At 44.3% G+C, this 16,541-nt stretch overlaps 1 protein-coding gene across 2 annotated transcripts in view; it reads left to right on the top strand.

Annotated features, from left to right (window-relative positions):
• Positions 1-16,541, top strand: part of CCDC112 (coiled-coil domain containing 112) — a 46,460-nt gene that overhangs the window by 11,548 nt on the left and 18,371 nt on the right. Inside the window, exons 2-7 of one of the 2 annotated variants that reach the window (XM_082253621.1) lie at positions 1,149-1,267; positions 6,058-6,179; positions 6,834-6,923; positions 10,179-10,254; positions 12,014-12,398; positions 13,023-13,439. In XM_082253621.1, coding sequence (XP_082109747.1) covers positions 1,149-1,267; positions 6,058-6,179; positions 6,834-6,923; positions 10,179-10,254; positions 12,014-12,398; positions 13,023-13,439 — 1,209 coding nt within the window. The remainder of the gene's footprint in view (positions 1-1,148; positions 1,268-6,057; positions 6,180-6,833; positions 6,924-10,178; positions 10,255-12,013; positions 12,399-13,022; positions 13,440-16,541) is intronic. The other variant, XM_082253622.1, reaches the window with a different exon arrangement.

Below are 16,541 nucleotides of genomic sequence, written 5' to 3'. Positions count from 1 at the left end.
CCACATTACCTTCCTCCGCAGTGCTCAGTACATGAAGGGAGGAGGTGGGTGGAGTGATTCAGCAATAGCCGCGGAGGAGAACGAGATCCTCCTACACTATGCATTTTGGGTCGTCTACGTCACTGGTTGCTAGACGCCAGTCGGCTGGCATTCATAGCAACCAGTGTAGCTAACAATGAAGCATCCAGCGCCGAGGATCACATCGCAGCGGTCCCCACAGATACCCGGAGATGACAGGGAAGTGAGGAACTCATTTTTTACAGATATTACTGGCCATACATTTTCGGCAACTTTAACCCCTTTTCGGCCAAAATGGGATAGGCTCATTTTCGGCCGAATCTATCAGTTGCCGAAATTTCGGTGCATCTCTAATTTTCACATAACAGCAACATTTCAATAAATCATAGCCCTCTTGCAACTGAGACTGCCATCTCAACCTTACTACAACCTTATATACCCAGTTTTGTTAACTGGGTTCTGCACTCTTTTACTCAATGTTGTCTGTTACTCAAATCCTGTTGATTTTTTTTTTTTTTCTTCCATATAATTATTTGAAAAGAAAAAATACACATGCCCCGTTTTTTTTTTTTTTTCCCAGCAACCTTGCACACCGTATCGCACACTATTTGTAGTATGATGTGCGTTGCATTCTATTGCACAGTGCATTAGGGTGCTATTTAAAATGAAGGACACAGGCCAGGTAATGCCCTTGTTTTACCATGCATTTTCACAACACACAGCAGTGTGAATGTACCTTGCAGGTGAAGATTTTTGGGTGACAGACTGGTCCAGCACAGAAAACGCTCTCTAGTACCATATACAACAACCACATTATTTTATGAAGCAGATAACCAGAAAGTCAGCACAATAATTGACTCCAGAGAGACCGTCTTCTAAACTTGGCAACTCTGGCTGGTCCATTATGGAGATCTGGGAGCACCTGTTGTACAAGACCAGTGGCAGATTGTAATCCTTTTTGGTAAGAGACTGGTTTCCAAATTTTAAACTCTATCAAACTATATCCCTGGACATGAGGTGTGTGTTAACATAAACCTGTCATGAAACCGAATATGGGGTCTGCTGTTGCTAACCTTTTTCTAATAATGCTTCCCACAGTGCCTTATGATATTAATATGTTGTTTACACAGGATGACGGGAGTTTTTTCAGTGGTGCGGAGAAAGAGTATAATGTTCAAAACTGGAAGATTAAAGCGGAGCAAGCAAAAAAAGCAGAGTTCTTCCGTGAAGCTGAAAAGCTTAAACATCAGTAAGTAATCAATTAGCTCTTGTATGGAACTTGAAATACATAAAAAATGTCTATTTTCACTTGCCCATCATGCATTTACAACTACAGTGTCGATAGCTAGTAACTACAGAGTTCATAGAGATTGATGGCAAGTATGCTCCATATCCTTTTGCCATGTCAGGTCAAACCTTTTTGGTCCAATAATGAGAGAACACCACTCACGGTGTAGGTGCTGCATGCTTTGTATAGCATCCAAAACAGAGATCAGCAGAAAAAATGAATGAATGGACACAAACTCCGGATGGATGTCAACCTTTTATTGTAGTATATCAAAAAATGAAATCATAACAGCACAGTGAGCACCAAGAGATAGAAATGTTAACACGTTTTACACAGGTAACAGCGTCTAATCATAACACTGGTGATATGATTAAGCTCTGTTACCTGTGTGAAATTTCTATCTCCTGGTGCTTGCTGTGCTGTTATGATTTTATTTTTTGATTTACTACAATAAAAGTTGACATCCATCCAGAGGGTGGGGCCATTAACCAATTTTTTTTCCTGCAAACCTTTGTGCTAATGACTATGTCAAGTCAAACCTTTTTAGTGATGGCCATGTCAGGTCTAACCTTTTGTGGTGATGGCCATGTCAGGTGTCACCCTTTGTGGTGATGGCCACGTCGGGTCTAACCCCTTTGTGGTGATGGCCATGTCAGGTCTAACCTTTTGTGGTGATGGCCATGTCAGGTGTCACCCTTTGTGGTGATGGCCATGTCGGGTCTAACCCCTTTGTGGTGATGGCCATGTTGAGTCTAACCCCTTTGTGGTGATGGCCATGTCGGGTCTAAACCCTTTGTGGTGATGGCCATGTCGGGTCTAACCCCTTTGTGGTGATGGCCATGTCGGGTCTAACCCCTTTGTGACTATGGCCATGTCGGGTCTAACCCCTTTGTGGCGATGGCCATGTCGGGTCTAACCCCTTTGTGGCGATGGCCATGTCGGGTCTAACCCCTTTGTGGCGATGGCCATGTCGGGTCTAACCCCTTTGTGGCGATGGCCATGTCGGGTCTAACCCCTTTGTGGCGATGGCCATGTCGGGTCTAACCCCTTCGTGGTGATATTTACGTGGAGTTTTTCAGTCCTTCGCTGACATGCAATGAAATCCTCCTTTGATCTACCATCCACGGCTTACTACCGTCACTTGCAACTGAGACATACGGCGGCCGCGCAATTTGGCCTCTGAGATGGCTCAGTGGACTCGTCCACTCTAGAGAACCTACTTTCTGATTCATCGCATGAGAAGCTGGTCTCTACATACTATTCCAGGCTTTTTCTAAGTCCAAGAGACTGGCAGCGGTTGAGTCTCAATGGAGGGAGAGCATTCCGGCCCTGTCGGAAGAGGTGTGGCAAGACGTCCTTCCAGAACAAATTCCAGTTATTTCCTCCAGGGATAGAGTTATACAATTGAAGTTTCTCTATAGAGCCTACTTTACTCCTAAATTTTTACATAGAATAGGTAAATTGTCATCTCCACTCTGCTCAAAATGTAATATTGCTGAGGGTACCTTTTTCCATATGTTCTGGGAATGTCCATCTATACACAACTTTTGGTCTGCAGTCACAGCCTTTATTACTGATATCTCCCAGCTATCTAATATCTGTAGCCCCCTTCGTTGTCTACTGGGGTATGTGGATGATGAAGATGCTCCTGCTCGCACTAAATTGTTTTTACGCCTTACCTTCTTCTATGCTAGGAAGGCTATAGCACTTCGCTGGAAATCTGATGTTCCCCCTGACGTTCCATTTTGAATTTCTCTTATTAATCAGGCTCAGCCTCTCTATAAAATGACCTATGAGGCTAGAGGTTGTCCTAAGAAGTTTCGCAAAATCTGGTCTTTTTGGGTAGATTCTGACCTCACTACCTCTCCGGTTACTGATTCTACTTAGAGATGTCATTGCAGGTTTTATTATTGTATGCCTGATGGCCATGCTATACATGTTGATATATCCCTCTCCTTCCCCTCCCCCTTTCCCCATTTAAAGCCTCACGATTGGTCTTGTAATATGATGGGTGTACTCAATAACTAGTAGGCAGTCTGAGTATGGGGAGGTATGGGACCAAGCTCAACTTTTAATTTAAAAGTCAGACTTCTATGTAACTGGGTCTGCCTTAGATTTTTACATAGTTTTCACATACGGTCACCATTACCTAAAGCCCAATTCATCAACATAGACCTGAGTATAAAAGCCTATGTTGCCAGCAGCTGCAGAGTTTCTTTCTGTAAAGGTCCAACTCTGTAGCTGCTGTCAGGGGACAACCTTTTTTACTTGGGTTGTGGCAGATTTGGGGGAAATAAAACAATTTGTAAGACATTAAACACCAATAGAAAGGGAAAGCTAAGTAAGATTTCTCAACAAATAAAATAGTAAGATGCAATTTTCAAATATTTTTTAAATTTTTGATGTGTTTATGGAAACACATAACACATATAAAGTAGATGGTATCCCAATTTGGCTGCAAAATTAGAAATACATTTTAGGGCCTTTATACATGGTTCAGATCTCGCATCTTTTTGTAAAAGACTATCCTTAAACAGGGATTTCCATCTATAGAGATAAAAACCACTCTTAGCAATGTAGTTTACACTTATACAGCTCAGAGGAACTGTTGTGTTTGTGGTAAAAAAAAAAATAAAAGTGGCTCAGAGGTGCGGCAATCCCAAGAGGATGGGGTTTTACCCACACAATGGGGTTATATTCATAAAACTGTGCAAATACTGGTGCACAACTGCTCAGAAACAAATCAGCTGCCAAGTTTTTTTTTTTTTTGTCACAGCCTAATCGAACAATCTGAAGTTAGAAACTGATTGGCTATCGTGCACAGATGCACAAGATTTTGTGTGAAAATCTAACAAGCTGACTCGCGGCTGTCAGACAGAAGCAATCAGACGGCTGTACAGCCTCTTGTATACTTCCATACACCCAGGGAACATTCATTGTCATTGTCCATCCCCCTCCCATTTGCTAAATCTCACTGTAGGCCCACCCTCTGATACCCCTATCCTCTCATGTCTCCTTTCACCTATTCCTGTTTCTACCCCCTGAAACTCTTATGTCTGTGAACCCAAACCCCCACTCACCTTGGTCAGCCCCCATAAACACCCATATTACACCCATATTCCATGTCCTACATTATCTTGCAGTGTTTGGGGAACTGAGTGCTGAGAGGCCTCACAATACCACTATATGATTTGTCAACCTTTTTTCAGTCACAGCACACTTTAAAAGTATGAAAAATTTCCAGGCACCCCAGTCCTAAATGTGGAAAACGTAAATGTTACTTATTAATGGGAAATCAGAGTCTGGCATGATGAACACAGCTGCCTCGATTTAATTACCTTCACACCAAAAGTCCCCATCATCTCCATAGGGCCCCCTCCAATAACATAACCCTCCCCAGGTACACAGATCCAATCACATCAGAGCCCTACCTGTTGGCTGCAGCAGTGAGGCAGAGGGCGAAGGTGGAACAGGTCTGGAGGAGGTAGACTTTCATCTTTTCCTGAATGTTGGCAATGGCCCTGCATATACCGCCTGTCCTGGATCAGTGGCATGCGTTGTCATGGTGCAGGCAGGCTGGCCGCTAGCACCGTAGCAAGGAATCCATGGTGTGTCTATGAGCCGCTCAGGAAGTGTAGTCCTGTGCCTGCTGCAGTGCGAGCTGGCTGGGAAGGAGTCTGCCCATGCTCCAGACAGTAACTGATTAGAGCTGAAGATCCTGGAAGCCGCACATCAGAACAAGACCTGCTGTGTGTAGACAAGTGACAGTCTCAGCTTGGACAACTGCCAGGCCACGCCTCCATCATGTTTTACTCCACCCACTGGCAATTGCTCATGGGAATGCTGTGCATCCTGCCCTAGTGTTTAATTGGTTGTTATTGTGTGGGCCCGAAGCATAACCACTCATGATGCTGATCCAGGACAAAATGGGGCCTGTACTTCCCCAGAGAAACCCAAACGGAACCTTGGCTGAGAAACACTACTTTATCCTCTTTGCTGTAAATGTTACTGTTTAATGTAGGGGCTCTTTCACACTGGCGGACTCCAACATCAGACCTGCCTGCTGGGGATCTCTCCGCTGATCCCCACTGAGCAAGCAGATGACAGGTCTGTATATAAGCCACTCGGCTTATACAGAGCAGGCACAGCCTGCTTTCCTCTATGGGCGGTTGGATGTAAATGGACTGGCTGTCATCTGATCCAATTCGCCAGACAGATGGGGAACAGATCCACCACTCGCCTGTTTTTAGCGGACCAGATATCTCCAAGGAGGGCAATGGGTGTTCCGATCAGGTCCGCCTAAAAAAACTGAAAGACGGACCCAATCAGTCCGCTCTTGTGAAATGGGCCTTATGCATGTCTCTTGCACTGTTTCCTCTTAATTTAATACATTTTATGTTTGATTCTATGATTGCTAAATTAATACTGTTCTGATGTTTATCAGGCAGGAGGAGATCATTTAGGTCCCATTGCAGTGTAGACAAGTATCTGTCTTTTTGAGAATGCCTAAATCTCGATGTCTATAGTACTGTGATGAAGCCCTCTGAATATATTGACTTGTGAAAGAAGGATGATAGAGGCATGCAAGGGCAACTGTGTTTCACAGATGAAGGATGGCAGAAACAATGAAAATATAATGCCAATTAATACCCTTATCCTGCTGAAAGTGAAAAGTTTAAAATGGGTTTTTAATTGAATATTTATGTACACATCACCATTTTTTGTATCTATGAGGATATTTCTTTTTTCAGAATAACGCTTATTGAGAAAGACAGAAATGGGCTTCTCTATAACAAGAAAAATGACTTCCGGGCTGAGTACAGCATGCTTGAAGAATATGAACAAAAGCTGACAAATGGCAGAAGAGCAGAAAGTAAAGTGTTATTATCATTACTCTTGGCCTAAAACTCTTATTTTCTAATAGTTAAAAGGGATGGGTTCATTTAACTCTAATGTGACCTAACCTTTACATATACCTAGTGAAGTGACTAGCCTTACGTTATACACAGAGATGAAACATAAGCTGTACCTGTTTATCTGCAGCCCTCTCCTCTCTACAGCCTACTAAAACACACAGATTAGGCTTTTCCTCAACACCAGAAAGCAGGGGGCGGGCATCTGATGTCACACACTGCACAGCATAGAGCAGGGAGATCTGCTGGGAACCATACTAGGTGCTTTGGATCAAGGCAAGTACACACTATAGAGGGATATGCTGTGTTCATTTTTCACAAAACTACTTTAATATTTCTTTGACAAATAAAACCAATTCTTGGTTGCTATGCTGATTCCCTTGTTCAAATGTATTATGAATCAATGACAAAGCATGCAAATCATTAGTTCTGACTTTGCTTACTGCATGATTATTCTGTCAGTGAATTTAGGTCTTGAGCCAGGCAGCTATTATTTTCATAAGGAGGTCTGTAGTTGCAGCCCACTTTCTTTGTGGGTATTTTATAGCAATTGCCATATAAATAATAAGCCCTAAATGGCACTTCTTCTTTGAATATTTTATTTTACTTAACAGAAATGAAAACTCAACAGCATCTTTCAAAAATTCATAACCATGTAAAGCGACTCCAACTCCAATTAAAAGATGTAAAGCCCACTTCAGAGTGTAAGTATATCCTTTACTAATGTAATTTACTATATTATAAAAATACAGATTAGTTCTCATCTCTGAATGTAGCTGAAAGAGGAACTAATTTCCCAATAACTAATCAGCTTTTCCCTGTCACTTTCAGCGTATGCAGGGGATTAAGGGGGAAATCTGTTTGGCTGGTATGAATAGCACTTAAATGTCTTCATTTTAGGCATTTTTAAAATGAGGACATTTTCGTGTCTTTTTCTTTTTCCATGTTATTTTGTTCTGCTAATAATATGGTATGCCTAATTAAAGTGTTTGTAAACTTGTATTTGCTCCTCCTTTTTGGTCTGTTCAGTATACCACTAAATGTGTTTTATTATACCGGTTTGATAAGTGCAAAAAAAACGTTGATTATGTTAGAAATTCAAAGCTTTCTTGTGCTCTGGACTGTGTTATCTTAAGGAGTCTACAGCATAATTAGGCCTCCTAGTTGTTATCACAAGACTACAGAATAATTAATCTTTATGCTGTGGATAATAAAATAGGGTGGGGTTGAGTAATTTAAGGAAAGACATTTGGGCTGAGCTGACGCTACTGTGCTGAGCTGACACTACTGGGCTGAGCTGACGCTACTGTGCTGAGCTGACACTACTGTGCTGAGCTGACGCTACTGTGCTGAGCTGACACTACTGGGCTGAGCTGACACTGCTGGGCTGAGCCGACACTGCTGGGCTGAGCTGACGCTACTGTGCTGAGCTGACACTACTGGGCTGAGCTGACACTGCTGCGCTGAGCTGACACTGCTGGGCTGAGCTGACACTACTGGGCTGAGCTGACACTCCTTGGCTGATCTGACACTACTGGGCTGAGCTGACACTGCTGGGCTGAGCTGACACTGCTGGGCTGAGCCGACACTGCTGGGCTGAGCTGACGCTACTGTGCTGAGCTGACACTACTGGGCTGAGCTGACACTGCTGGGCTGAGCTGACACTGCTGGGCTGAGCTGACAGTACTGGGCTGAGCTGACACTGCTGGGCTGAGCCGACACTGCTGGGCTGAGCTGACGCTACTGTGCTGAGCTGACACTACTGGGCTGAGCTGACACTGCTGCGCTGAGCTAAATCTGCTGGGCTGAGCTGACACTACTGGGCTGAGCTGACACTCCTTGGCTGATCTGACACTACTGGGCTGAGCTGACACTGCTGGGCTGAGCTGACACTGCTGGGCTGAGCTGACACTGCTGGGCTGAGCTGACACTGCTGGGCTGAGCTGACACTACTGGGCTGAGCTGACACTGCTGGGCTGAGCTGACACTGCTGGGCTGAGCTGACACTGCTGGGCTGAGCTGACACTACTGCGCTGAGCTGACACTACTATGCTGAGCTGACACTACTGGGCTGAGCTGACTCTGCTGGGCTGAGCTGACACTACTGGGCTGAGCTGACACTACTGGGCTGAGCTGACACTGCTGCGCTGAGCTGACACTACTGGGCTGAGCTGACACTGCTGCGCTGAGCTGACACTACTGGGCTGAGCTGACACTGCTGCTCTGAGCTGACACTACTGGGCTGAGCTGACACTGCTGGGCTGAGCTGACACTACTGGGCTGAGCTGACACTGCTGCGCTGAGCTGACACTACTGGGCTGAGCTGACACTGCTGCTCTGAGCTGACACTACTGGGCTGAGCTGACACTGCTGCGCTGAGCTGACACTACTGGGCTGAGCTGACACTGCTGGGCTGAGCTGACACTGCTGGGCTGAGCTGACACTGCTGCGCTGAGCTGACACTACTATGCTGAGCTGACACTACTGCGCTGAGCTGACACTACTGGGCTGAGCTGACACTGCTGCGCTGAGCTGACACTACTGGGCTGAGCTGACACTGCTGGGCTGAGCTGACACTGCTGGGCTGAGCTGACACTGCTGCGCTGAGCTGACACTGCTGGGCTGAGCTGACGCTACTGCGCTGAGCTGACACTACTGGGCTGAGCTGACTCTGCTGGGCTGAGCTGACACTGCTGCGCTGAGCTGACACTACTGGGCTGAGCTGACACTGCTGCGCTGAGCTGACACTACTGGGCTGAGCTGACACTGCTGGGCTGAGCTGACACTGCTGGGCTGAGCTGACACTGCTGGGCTGAGCTGAAACTGCTGGGCTGAGCTGAAACTGCTGGGCTGAGCTGACACTGCTGGGCTGAGCTGACACTGCTGGGCTGAGCTGACACTGCTGGGCTGAGCTGACACTCCTGGACTGAGCTGGCAACACTGGGCTGAGTGCGTTTTTGGCAGATGAGCAGGTATTTTTCTGTGCTTGCTGTCTTTTTAATAACTTCTGGACTGGAAGGTTTCACCCCCTTAATAACCAGGCCATTTTTTGCGATACGGCACTGCACTACTTTAACTGACAATTGGTCGGTTGTGTGATGCTGTACCCAAATAAAGTTGATGTCCTTTTTTTCCCACAAATAGAGCTTTATTTTGGTGGTATTGGATCACCTCTGCGGTTTTTATTTTTTGCACTATAAACAAAAAAAGAGTGACAATTCTGGGGGAAAAAAACAATATTTTTACATTTCTGCTATAAAACCCAGCCAATAAAAAAAAAGTTATCGCGTCTGCAAACTAAGGGATAGATTTATGGCATTTTTATTTTATTTTTACTAGTAATGGCGGTGATAAGCGATTTTTAGCGGGACAGCGACATTGCGGCGGATAGATTGGACACCTAACTGACACTTTTGAGGGAACCGGTGACATTACTAATAGCAATCAGTGCTAAAAATATGGACTGTTACTGTATTAATGACATTGGCAGGGAAGGGGTTAACACCAGGGGAGATCAAAGGGTTAAGTGTGTCCCTAGCCTAGGGGATGCTTCCTGACTGTGTGGGGGATGAACTCACTAGATGAAAATAGAGATCTGTGTTCCTGAATAGCAGTGTTCATCTGTGACAGAACGGCGGTCTGCCTTGTTTACATAGGCAGACCGCCGTTCTGTCTCTCTGGGGAGCAATTGCAGGTGGCCGGCGGACCCGGTGATTGGCTTCCCCTCTGGCTACAGGTATGTTGTTTCGCGCGAAAGAGCCGACCTGCCACAGTATATGTGCGGCAGCTGGTCGGCAAGGGAATAAAACACAGGAAATGTGTATGTATTGCGCATGTATTTTTTTATTTGGCCATGGCATACAAATATAAATGTGTACTTGATCAGTATTAATGATGCATTATATTAATACTGTACCTATTTTTATAGTAGGACTTATTATGTTGCTTTTCTATTATAGTTGTAGAGAAACTTAGAGAAATGATGGAGGAAGTAGACAATGCAATCAGTGCCTTTAAAGAAGAACAACGAATAACGTAAGCTATTTATATTATCTAGTAGACAAATTCACATTTTGTTTTTTAGGTACTACAAGTGAATTATTTGTATGTATTGCTTTATACAGTGCGTTGCAATGACAGGCCGCAAAATACACTTTTAATGCCATCTCATTGCATGTGCAGTGCATTGTGGTGCCATTCATTTTTCATCCCAATGCCCCAAGCCAGTGCACCAGAATACACGCCATCTGAGCGTAGTGGTGCTCTGCAGTGAAAAAAAATGCTGCAGGTCTACATGTGTTGTGGTGCATGGCAGCCTATCCAAATGAAGCTTGGTTAATGCACTGCACACTAATGAATGTGTGAATGCACCACAATGAAGCAAATGGTCAACGGGTTTTTTGGGGTTTTTTTTACTAGCAGTGGTTTCATCGGCTGTCAGTGTTGAGGTGAATACTTTGGGGTTGATTTACTAAAGGCAAATATACTGTGTTGGGTTTGCGCCAGACATAGCGTTTTCTTTGATGGCCGAAAAGTTCAATTTTAGTTTTATCAGACCGAAGCACCTTCCTCCATACATTTTGGGAGTCTCCCACATGCCTTTTTTCGCAAACTCAAAACGTGCCATTTTATTTTTTGCTGAAAGTAATGACTTTCTTCTGGACACTCTGCCATAAAGCCCAACACTATGGAGCGTATTATTGTCATCCTATGTACAGATACTCCAGTCTCTGCTGTGGAACTCTGCAGCTCCTCCGGGGTTACCTTAGGTCTCTGTGCTGCCTCTCTGATTAATTCCCTTCCTTGCCCGGTCCATGAGTTTTGGTGGGCGGCCGTCTCTTGGCAGGTTTGCTGTTGTGCCATGTTCTTTCCATTTGGTTATGATAGATTTGATGGTCTTCCTGGGGATCATCAAATATTTGGATATATTTTTATAACCTAACCCTGACTTGTACTTCTCAACAACATTGTCCCTTACTTGTTTGGAGAGTTCCTTGGTCTTTATGGCAGTGTTTGGTTAGCGGTGTCTCTTGCCTAGGTGTTGCGGCCTCTGGGGTTTTTCAAAAAAGGTGTGTATATGTAATGACAGATCATGTGACACTTAGATTGCACACAGGTGGACATCATTTCACTAATTATGAGACTTCTGAAGGTAATTGGTTGCACCAAAGCTTTTTATGGGCTTCATAATAAAGGGGGTGAATACATAGGCACATATTAATTTTCTGTTTTATATTTCTAAAAAATAGTTTTATATATATATATAATTTTCTCATTTAACTTCACCAGCTTAGACTATTGTGTTCTGACCCATCATATAAAATTCAGATTAACAAGACATTGAACTTAAGGCTGTAATGTAACAAAATAGGTAAAAAGTCAAGGGGGGTGAATACTTTTTCAAGGCACTGTATATATTTCCGCATGCGATGCGGGGGTGCCAGCAAGGGATGGCGATAGCTCTTGTAGTCGCTGAAGGGAATGAGGAAAAGGTCCCTTGTCCTTCACATCCAAGGAGTCCTGCAGTAGTAGTTAGAGAGACAACCTCAGCCTGGGCTCCCACCAGGCCACCCCTAACACGTTTCGCTCTGCCCTCTAGAGTTTAGCCATGTTGACTCTCACTACTACTAAAGGACTCCGTGGATGTGCGACACTAGGGAGCTTTTCCTCCTTCCCTTCAATTTAATAATGATCAACATTTCAGATAAACTGTAGCTTTGCATATGTACCTAGCTCAATGGATGTAAAAATGAATTTACATAAGCAAAATGTAATCATTTTGGCTGGCTTTTAGTTATGAAGACCTGTTAAAGGACGAAAAGACAACCTTCATTGAACTGACTGCCCTGGAGAAAAAAATTGAGGCATCATTCATTAATCCACCTGAAAGATCCTTTAAGGCTCCTACTGGAAAAGCCCTGCCAGATGGCATTCTCTCTAGCCAGCTACCAGAAGAAGTGGTGGCTTTTGAAAAATTTTTGCAGCAAACTGGAGGCCGTCTAGGAGGATGGGATGACTATGACCACCAAAGCTTCCTGAAAGTGTGGACCAGACACAAGAGCAAACCTAGTTACTTGGAAGAGGCCCTGGCATACTTGCCTAGCAGGACACGGGAGGACATCCAGCAACATGAGGCCTGGTATCAGGAGCTTCTCTTTTTAGAAGAAAAGAAAAAGGAAGTGAGCAACATTTTACTTTTTATAAAATTCTGTTACTGTATATTGTTGTGCAGTGTGTGTTGCATGTTTAACGTGTGTTATGATAAACTGAGTTTTATATTGACTCAGCTGTATTACTGTAACTGTATAAACATTTTACCATGCAAAATGTTTTAATTTTAGGAAAATCTTCAATTCGGAAATGTAAAATTAAATTTTGTAGCATATCTGTGTATCGTGAAAGTCTAGGTACTCGATGATGTAAATAATTTTTTTTTTTTTTACCCAAAAGGCCCATAAAACTAAGGCTCAGTTCACATATATGTGCATTGGATGCGTCTTGAACTACATCTGATTCGTGTGACCAAACCAGCGTTCTATGGAGCTGGTTCACATATTTGTGGGCCAGCTGTAGTCTGTTTTTTAAAAAGAGTGCTTTGTGTTTTTCTGTCCAGTTCAGGTGCGATTTCAAGTGAAAATTGGCGCTTGAATTACGCATGAACCAGTGAACCAAACCGCACTGGGCTCCTATTTTAAAAATCGCAAAACCACAGCTGGAAATGTGTGAACCAAGCCTAACTTTTGTCCGATTTTGTTTACTGAACTTTGAATTTTTATAAATGTTTTGTGTTTTTTTACTGTTAGGCTATTCATAAGTGGAAATCTAAAAAACAGCAAGAAAAACAAGAAATATCAAAAACTGAAGAGAAGACCAAAGAAATAACAGAATTCGAGAAGCAACAAAAAGAAGAAGTTCAGAAGCAGAAGTTAGAAGAAGAAAAAAGGAAACGGCAGCAGGAAATAGAGGCCTGGAAGAGGCAGAAGGAAATAGAGGCTGCTGCAAAGATTGAGGCAGAGCTAAAAGATGAGGAGGAGCGGCAGAGAAAACAGAGAAAGGAGCGCCAGCGGCAGCTGGAAGTCAAACTCATAGTGGAAGAACATGCAAGAATCAGGAAGGAGCAAGAAGAGTTTCTAAAGCTGGAAAGAGAGATGATAGAAGAAGCTGAGAGGGAGGAGAAGAGAAGGCTAGCTGCAATGGAGATCTATAGATTTCAGGACAGGGTAACTTCTTATACAGTACCAAAAAATATTTTACAGTAGAATTATGGATTATATCATATGTTAAAGGGGCATTGATTTTTAAACCCAGTTCACTGGTGTTTCCTTGTGGAAACACATGTATCAGAGAAGAGGATTCAGAATTGGTTAACTCTTTCTGTCACAGTGCCACTATGGTTTTAGAAACCCCTGCATTTCAATAGGCTTTTAACAAAATGCCTTATTGTTATTCATTATTGTTTGTGTTAGTGTATATGGATAAGCAAGACAAATCAAACTAGCATTTTTTTTATTTTATGGGCTAACTGAATTCTAAATTGTATTGTGTTAAAACAGCCTGTGTGTTTGTATATTTAGTGCAGGACACAGGTCATAAACAAAGATTTTCAACTAGGCAATCTAATGTTTATTTTAACTGTTTAACATTCTGGATAATCTTAAAGAGGTTGTAAACCTCAGAATTTTTTTTTAAAAGAAACGAGAGACCTAAGGTAACTCTGGAGGAGCTGCAGAGTTCCACAGCAGAGACTTTAGTATCTGTACATAGGGGGACAATAAGCCATACGCTCCAAAGAGTTGGCAAAAAACAAAATTACACGTTTTGAGTTTGCGAAAAGGCATGTGGGAGACTCCCAAAATGTATGGAGGAAGGTGCTCTGGTCTGATGAGACTAAAATTGAACTTTTCGGCCATCAAAGAAAATGCTATGTCTGTCGCAAACCTAACACATCACATCACCCAAAGAACACCATCCACAGTGAAACATGGTGGTGGCAGCATCATGCTGTGGGGATGTTTTTCAGCAGCCGGGACTAGGAAACTGGTCAGAGTTGAGGAAAAGATGGATGGTGCTAAATACGGGGATATTCTTGAGCAAGTACGGACGGAGTCAATGTTCCATCCGGCTCCGCCACGGTGGCGCCATTTAGGATCTGCTTTTTTCCCTCAGCCACCGCTGCCCGCTAGCTCTGTTGTCTTTACAGAGCTGACATCGGAAGAGCAGCGCAGCGATGCACGGAGGGTGGGGGGCTGGCCCAGTTAACTGATTGGTTGCTAGAAATGCCCTGGATTCTAGCAACCAATCAGTTAACTGGGGCAGGTCCCGTCCTCCATCTATCCCTTTGCTGCACTTCCGATGTTAGCTGCTGTGCCCTGTGTAAGGTAGGACAGGGAAGAAGGCACTGCTGATGTGAAGGGGGAAAGATGGTTGATCTAGAGGACAGAAATGTGAAGGGGGGCTGGAGACTGCGGTGTAAAGGGGGGTTCTAAAAAAAAAGGGGGTGAGCACAGGAATGTTGGGGGCGGGGGTGCTATAAAGGGAGTGAGGACAGGAATGTTAAGGGGGGGCTGTGGACTGCAGTGTGAAGTGGGGTGCTATAAAGGGGTGAGGACAGTTAGGTGAAGGGGGGGTGCCATAAAGGGGGGGGGAGAACATTTATGTGGAGGAGGGTGCTATAAAGGGGGAGGACAGTTATGTAAAGGGGATGCTATAAAGGGGGGGGGGGAATTTATGTGAAGGGGGGAGCTATAAAGAGGGTGAGGACAGGAATGTGATGGGGGTGCTATAAAAAGAGTGAGGATAGGAATTGGGGGGGGGGGTGATATGAAAGGTGCTGGGAAGTGCAATATAAAGGGGGGCCGCAGACAAGAATGTGAAGGGGGGCTGAGGACTGTAATGTGAGGGGGGGGGAAGATGTGCAGGAGGACTGAGAACACTGATGTAATAAAAAGGATAGTGATGCGACGGATCTGAGACTAGGTTTACATTATTGCTTAACGCGTGTAGGCGGCCCATTTATTTCAGTGGGCTGCCTTATAAGCAGAAACTTTTGCCATACCAAGCTTCATTGTACTGTGGCACCATGCGATGTGGCACTTGTAAAGACGCGCCACATGTGGTTAATACAGAGGGATAGCACAGAAATGTTTTTTTCACATTTATATAATTAGTCTGCTTTAGGAGTAATATCTTCCAAAGAGCATTCTTCTGTGGGAGCGAATGGAGGAGATGCAAGAATATTGAGAACCAAGGGAAAATCCCATTTTGCATATAAAGGTCTTCTCGGAGGCCTTAATCTTAGGACTGCCCTTTTGAAAGTGCTCTACTAGAGGGTTTAGGGCCAATCTGGTGTCTGGTAGGGCTGATAGAGCGGAGACTTGCAACTTAATGGTACTAAGCCCCAGACCCAAATCTAACCCCCTCTGCAGAAACAGGAGAAAATCATGAACACCAGGTTTTAACCTGTTGAACTGGTTGGTTTCTGCAAATTCTGAGAATTTTTGCACCACTCTATAGTAGGTACTTCTGGCATGAAGTAGTGTCTGTATTACTTTTTGGGAACATCCTAAGTTTTCCAGCCTCTTCCGCTCAATTTCCAAGCCCTCAAATTTAGGCTCTCTGGATGTTGATGAAAGAAGGTTCCCTGAGGCAGAAGGTTCCCTGAGGCAGAAGGTTGTGCTTGTTCGGAAGTGTTAAGGGGTAGCACAGAGATAGCCTGGTGAGGAGTGTTAACCAAGGTTTTCTCGGCCAGTAAAGAATTACTGCCAGGATGGTTACTTGTTCCTCTGTCAGGCGCTGAAGAAATCTCGTTATCGGGGGATCGGAGGGAAAGCTTATCCCATCTGAAATACCCATGGCTGGAGTAGGGCATCCACTCCTGCTGACTTCTGGAGAAGAATCAAGGAGTTTTGGTATTAAGTGATGAAGCAAAAAGGTCTATTTAAGGCCTGCCCCATTGGTGGCATATCCACCAGAAAACACTGGTCCAGTGACCATTCATTGTTGTTGGCGAACTCTCTTGATAGGCGATCCGCCAGTTGATTTTCGAGAGCTGGGATATAAGATGCTCTGAGATTGGTGAGATAAGACTGGGCCCAAGATAAAATCAGGGCTACTTCGTTGGACAAAGACCTGCTTTACCCCCCCCCCCCCCTTGATTCTGGACATAGGCTACTGATGCTTTGTTGTCCATTTGTAGCAAGACAGAGAGAGCTGCCTCTCAGAAGAGATGCCCAGTGCAATATCGCCATCCATGCTGCCCTTAGTTCAAAAATGTTGGACGCTATACCATCGTCCATGAACCAACTGCTCTTTGCAGTGGGTGC

The sequence above is a fragment of the Pelophylax lessonae genome (genome assembly GCF_965119305.1).
Source record: "Pelophylax lessonae genome assembly, chromosome: 1".
NCBI classification, from domain to species: domain Eukaryota; kingdom Metazoa; phylum Chordata; class Amphibia; order Anura; family Ranidae; genus Pelophylax; species Pelophylax lessonae.
Note: the sequence above shows the minus strand (reverse complement) of the source record. Positions and strands in the feature narration are given on the sequence as shown.